The 7,012-nt window shown below is 36.3% G+C and overlaps 1 protein-coding gene across 1 annotated transcript; it reads left to right on the top strand.

Annotated features, from left to right (window-relative positions):
• Nucleotides 1-465: 465 nt before the first annotated feature.
• Nucleotides 466-3,990, top strand: LOC307160664 (extracellular calcium-sensing receptor-like; the record flags this gene model as incomplete). The annotated part of the gene is made up of 6 exons (XM_079874857.1): nucleotides 466-686; nucleotides 801-1,089; nucleotides 1,175-1,930; nucleotides 2,046-2,273; nucleotides 2,802-2,925; nucleotides 3,077-3,990. The coding sequence occupies exons 1-6, from the start codon at nucleotides 478-480 to the stop codon at nucleotides 3,988-3,990; spliced, it is 2,520 nt and encodes an 839-aa protein (XP_079730983.1). The 5' UTR covers nucleotides 466-477.
• Nucleotides 3,991-7,012: the final 3,022 nt, after the last annotated feature.

Genomic DNA, 7,012 nt, shown 5'->3' with positions numbered 1-7,012 from the left:
TAAAGCATGATTTTTATCATTATAGGGTGGTTGTGTACACATACTGCCACCACACATTTATATTCAAACACCATGTAAACGTGAATTTTGCATAATAGGTGCCCTTTAAGGCAGAATACATACAGTATTTACTAATGCCAAAATACAGTTTCCCAAAATGAGCAAGCAACCAAGAGTGCAAGCAGGTGCAGAAAAAAGAAAAAGCAAAGATGGAATGCAAATCTGAGCACACAGCATAAACTGTAATGATCCAATATCCATAGTTTTAAAATCTACTGCATTCTGAAAGTATAAGAAAATTAGACACTGTAAAATTAGTCTAATTCTATTTGACCTGTGATTGACCTGCTTCATGTGCCCTATGAGGTCATTGGCTACGTTCACAATCATTCATCCATAATAATTATGTCTATAAAAGTGCAAATACTGCATCAGGTCAAATACATCTGGCAGCTGTAGTTGAGCTCAATCTTTGGGATGCTTCTCTTTCTTTACACACTCTTGCTTTTCAGTCTGCTACATGTAAAGACAGGCAATGTTCCTTGCCGAACGATGGGAGACCCAAAGTACCCGCTACTTTTCAAGGATGGAGATGTTACTATTGGGGCACTTTTTCCAATCCACAGCATAGAGACATTACCTTCATTTGAGTTTAAACAAAAACCTCAGTTTCTGTCATGCTCCAGGTTTGTTATGTCATGTGAAATTTAGACAGTGTGTACATTTATTGTCTTTATCTGTTGTTGTTGTTTTTTGTTTTTTTTATTTAGTTAATACTTACTGGTTTAATGTTATAACAGTGTGAATCTGAGAGATTTCCGTCTGGCTCAAATCATGATCTTTGCTATTGAGGAGATTAACAGAAGTGAAAGTTTACTCCAAAATGTTTCTCTTGGCTACACAATTTATGATACCTGTAGTTCAAGAATGTCTTCTATGAGTGCTACTATGGGACTGATGAATGGTCCAGAGATTGTAGCAGGGGACAGATGCAATGGACAGTCTCCTATACATGCCATCATTGGAGAAACTGAGTCTTCTGCCACAGTGATTCTGTCCAGAACTACAGGACCTTTTAAAATTCCAGTGGTAAGCGGAAATTAAAAAAGATCTGACAAGGTCACCAGTGAACTCATTTAATTTGTTTTGTTCTTTCTTTCTTTCTTTCTTTTAGATAAGTCATGCAGCCTCCTGTGAATGTCTAAGTAATAGGAAAGATTATCCCTCATTCTTCAGAACTATTGCTAGTGATTACCACCAAGGCAGAGCACTTGCTTACATAGTCAAGCACTTTGGTTGGTCTTGGGTGGGAGCTGTGAACAGTGACAATGACTATGGAAACAATGGAATGGCCATATTTCTGAATACAGCACAGACGGAGGGGATCTGTGTGGAGTACTCTGTGAAATTCTATCGAACAGAGCCAGAAAAACTCAAAAAAGTGGTAGACACAATTAAAAAAAGCACTGCAAAAGTGATTGTTGCATTTGTTTCATTACTTGAGATGGGCTTACTTATTGATCAGCTAAGTATTCAGAACATTACTGGCCTCCAAATTGTCGGTGTGGAGGGGTGGATAACTTCAAAGAGTTTAATCACTCCAAAAACCATTCGTGTGCTGGGAGGGTCACTGGGGATTGCAGTGAGAAAAATCTATATTGAAGGTTTTGCAGATTATGTTCTAAAAGAATTCTGGGACACAGCTTTTCCATGCTCACAAAAGGAGGGGAATGATTCTCAGATCAAATTAAAATGCAGCAGATATCAGGATCTACTTGCGCTGAAAAGTTACAATGAAGATGTGTCTGAACACAGACATTCAAGCAACGTCTATAAAGCAGTTTATGCTGTGGCTAATTCACTACACAGTCTACTGAAGTGCAAAGAACCAGAAGGTTGTGAGAAAGACCTGATAATACAACCACAACAGGTAAAACAGAATAGAGCTAAACAGTTAGAAAGTGATATCAAAGAGATAATTATTTTAGTGTGACAAATTAATTACTTACAATTTCTCAATAAAAGATAATTTGTCTTTTTACTAGGTGGTTGAGGCTCTGAAGAAGGTAAATTTCACCGTAAAGATGGGGGATTCTGTATGGTTTGACAGCACTGGTGCCACAATAGCCCAATATGAAGTTGTGAACTGGCAGCAGGACTCTGGTGGATCAATTCAATTTAAACCAGTGGGATTCTATGATGCCTCACTTTCCCCTGACCAGCGCTTTGTAGTTAACACTGAAAACATAATCTGGGCTGAAGCAAAGCTGAAGGCAAGCAGCACTTTTTTGTTCCAAGTTTAAAATGGTTACCATAATAACAAAATCTTAAAAAAAAAAAGGTTACCATAATGGCAAAATCTAAAAATGGGTAGTTCTGAAATCTAAGACATAATGGAAGGACATAATTCAAAAAAGAAGGAAATTATAATGACTGATTTATTAGGGAAAAAAGTATCCTCCAAAGCTTTTCAAAGCTCTACATTCTGTTCAGAGTTCAGAACAGTAGAAAAAGAAACAAAAATAATTTAATTTAATTTAAAACATTTGCATTAGCAAACTATATGCCTAATCGGTGTTATAAAACAAATTAATGTGACTTGAATGTGTAAGTGATAATGAACTTTGATAAAGCAGAAAGGCAACTGCAGAGTGCATTGAAGAGCACGTTTTTAGCCAAAAATATATATATTAAGCTGACTTGAATAATGACCTGTTGTTGCTATTTATTTTTATCTTCATTCTACAGAATCAGAATCAACGTATATAACTTTGTAAAAATTATTGTATTTTTCTATGTAGAGGCCAAGTTCTGTGTGCAGTGCGAGCTGTCCTCCAGGTACTAGGAAGGCTGCACAGAAAGGAAAACCTGTCTGCTGTTATGACTGTATTCCATGTGCAGAAGGAGAAATCAGCATTGAGACAGGTAATCTTCAGCCCATCTCACAGGTCCAAAGAAAATTGGTTAGTTGTTATGTTTGTGTTTTTCTTTTACTGTTCAGGGTGCAGTTTTTTATCAAAGGAGTTCATAAATAAAATTGTATCTCTAACTATGGCAAACACAACTTCCTTTCCAGATTCAAATAAATGCAAGCAGTGTCCAGGGGAATACTGGTCTAATGCTGAGAAAAATAAATGTGTGTTAAAGGCTGTAGAGTTTCTGTCATTCACAGAAGTCATGGGTATAGTGCTAGTCTTTTTCTCACTGTTTGGAGTAGGATTAACTGTGCTGGTGGCCATCCTGTTTTACAGCAAGAAGGACACCCCCATAGTAAAAGCCAACAACTCAGAGCTGAGCTTCCTGCTGCTCTTCTCATTGACTCTGTGTTTCCTCTGTTCACTTACTTTCATTGGTCGGCCCACTGAGTGGTCCTGTATGTTGCGTCACGCAGCATTTGGGATCACTTTTGTCCTCTGTATCTCCTGTGTTCTGGGGAAAACAATACTGGTGTTAATGGCCTTCAAGGCCACAGTTCCAGGAAGTAATGTCATGAAATTGTTTGGGCCTTCACAACAACGACTCAGTGTTCTTGCTTTTACACTTATACAACTTCTAATCTGTGCACTATGGCTGACAACATCTCCTCCATTTCCCCAGAAAAATATGAAATATTATAAGGAAAAGATCATTCTCGAGTGTAGTCTCGGTACTTCTATAGGTTTCTGGGCTGTTCTGGGTTATATTGGCCTACTGTCTGTTTTGTGCTTTATTATAGCTTTTCTGGCTCGCACACTGCCTGATAACTTCAATGAAGCCAAATTCATCACATTCAGTATGCTAATATTCTGTGCTGTATGGATCACATTTATTCCAGCTTATGTCAGTTCTCCTGGAAAATTCACAGTAGCTGTGGAGATATTTGCTATTTTATTCTCAAGTGTTGGGTTACTATTCTGCATTTTTGCCCCTAAATGTTATATCATCTTGCTTAAGCCTAAACAAAATACAAAGCAACACATTATGGGAAAAACAAGTTCTAAGTTCTATTGACAAATAAATAAACACGTTTATGTTATTTTGCAAGTTTGCAAGAACATTTTAATGTTTCTGTGTACCTATGGGGGTTGGATAGTGATGTGGTCTCAGGTCTGTGATATTGAACTGTGATGTGATGCAACATGATAAACAGGCTGATGCAAAGGCTCCTGTCATTTCTACTCATCTGAGAGAAAATTTCATAACACAGAATGATGCAAATATACCCTTTAATTAAAGCCTAGCTGGAAAACACACCATATTATTGTCATAAACATCAAGGGAGTGCTATTGTTTTAAACAACAAAGACAATGAACAAAACACATGATGCAACTGACTGTTAAATTAGGTGTGATTATTGGTTTATGGTGGGTTTCTGAAAAGTCAAATATAATTCTGAATGAGGTGTAAAACGATATAAAAAAAGTATGAAAATGTAAAAGATCCCATTCAGTTATATTATAGAGATAGAAAGAAATATACCTGTGAGATTTTAAATCATCTATATCTTCCAAATTTTCTACCTTTAGATATGTGTAGTTGACATGATGTCAAGCAATGACAGCATTTCTCTGCTGTGATTAAGGCTGCAATAATAAAAATAATATAAAATAATAAAATTAATATAAAACTATTTTGAACAAAATTTTATTTTGTAATTACTATACATGCAGTTTTAATAACTCATATTAATGATATATCACTGTACATTATTTAAAAAAAAATATTTATCAAACATGTAAATTTGCATAAATTGAATGCAAACAGACATACTATTCTTTATTTTTTTTCACCTTATTACTTGTTTACGAAGTAATTTGTAATGACTTATTACGAAGTTTAGTTACTTCGTTTGGTTAAGTTATCCTTCTGGTTTGATGTTTTTTTTTTTTTTTTTTTTTTTATATACATGATTTCTGGTTGGCTTTAATCATGATCTTTGCATTGAGGAAATTAACTAGTTTTAATTGCCTATCGAATCTGACCACATAATAGACTATTTTGGCCTGAATGTGGCACTGCTGGTCTCCTGTCGGCAGCGGCATGCATCCTGTTGGCCAAAGCTGGGCCATGTATGGAAATGATGGCACAGCATGAGTGACGGCAGACAACATCAGGGTCTATTGTGGCCCAGATCAGAGTTGTGACCATGGGCCACATTTGAAATTAATAAATGTATTTTATTTTATTTTTATTCTAAATTTTTAGTTGTTAGTAAGATATATTTTTTGCCAAATTCACTGTACACAATATATTTGAAGTTTAATACAAAATATTAAAATATATGCAAATACAAGTCTAAGTTAATGGGTTTTTGGTTAAATGCATGAAAAAGTTCTGTGGTTAACACAAACTCTATATATTTTCACGTTTTATTCAACGACAAAGTACATCAGTAATACCCCCATGTGATTTTGTACCCCTTACCCCACACCCCCCATTTTGGCAAGTGGAGCATAAATTACACACCCAAAATAGAAATGTGTGCTGCTCACAAGTCATTCTAAATAGACACATGACCAAAATATATGTAGAAAGCCAACACTTGAGAGTTTATAGTTCAAGTCTTTGAAATACTTAGACTGTTATTAATATGGAGATGTATAAGCTCAAACATAATATATATATATATATATATATATATATATATATATATATATATATATATATACAAACCTTTCCAAAAAATTAGAATATCATGGAAAAGTTTATTTATTTCCATAATTCCATTCAAAACGTTAAACTTCCATAGATTATAGATTCAGGGCCCACAACTTAAACAATTTCAAGTATTTAGTTGTTTATTTGTGCATAATTTGGGCTTCCAGCTCATAAAACCCACGAAAACAGGATTTCAAAAAATTAGAATATTACATGAAATCACACAGTAATTACACAGTGATACCATGGTCATTGAACCATGTTTTGGTTCTTTTGGCAATGTGGGCTGGTGCAAATCATTTCATGCACCTTTTTACATATTGTTTTACAGATGTCCACATGGAGGGCCAGAAAGCGACGTGATGTACTCTCTGGTAAGTTTTGTAAATCCCTAAATTACCACTTAAGGGATGCGCATGGTAATGCTGTAGAATGTTTGGGACAAGGCTGGCAGGGACATAGATTCTGTAATGTACTTGCCCATTAGTCAGATGAGTTCGATGATACAGCTTGTCTTCAACTAATAATAATAATAATAATAATACATTTTATTTGTATTGCACTTTACACGTGAAGAACACATCTCAAAGTGCTACAGGTGCACAGGTAAAAAACACTAAACATAAAAACAGTCAAAACAGCAAGAAACAAAATTATATTAAGAGAATGCAATACAAAATAAGTGAGTCTTTAAATTATTTTTAAAAACCTCTATAGATTGTGGCGCCCTTAGGTGGTTGGGGAGGGTATTCCACAGTCGAGGCGCAGCCACCTGGAAGGCCCTATCTCCCATAGTGCGGAGTTTGGACTTGGGAACCTGGAGTTGGTGGCTGTCAGCGGAACGGAGATGTCGGGTTGGGTTTTGCCTATTGATGAGGTCTTGGAGGTACACTGGTGCGCTGCCGTAGAAACACTGATAGGTCAGGAGACAGATCTTATACTCAATCCTGAACCTAACAGGAAGCCAGTGAAGTTTATGGAGGATTGGAGTGATGTGCTCAGATTTACGCACCCTCATCAGAACCCTGGCAGCGCAGTTCTGAATGTACTGCAATCTCTGCAGGCTCCTGCCAGGGATCCTGATGAGGAGTGCTTTGCAGTAATATTGGTACTTGGTATTGGTAATATTGGTAATAATACTACTTCATATTGGTCTTGCATAGAGGAATCATTGTCTGCTAGTGACTGAAATAGTTTGGTAATTCCCGGATCTTTGTGCTGTTCTTCCCAGATGTCTACCGCCGAAATTGGAAATCCAAAGTCCTCCTTCTGAGTGGAGTACAAATGGCATCCAGGTACGGAATACATTCGGAATAACACATCTGGGGCTTCATTGAGTTTTCCCTTTCGATACTCAGCCACAAAGTCAAATTT

Source organism: Squalius cephalus (assembly GCF_949319135.1).
Source record: "Squalius cephalus genome assembly, chromosome: 6".
Taxonomy (NCBI): Eukaryota; Metazoa; Chordata; class Actinopteri; order Cypriniformes; family Leuciscidae; genus Squalius; species Squalius cephalus.
This window is presented reverse-complemented; position numbering and strand designations above follow the sequence as displayed.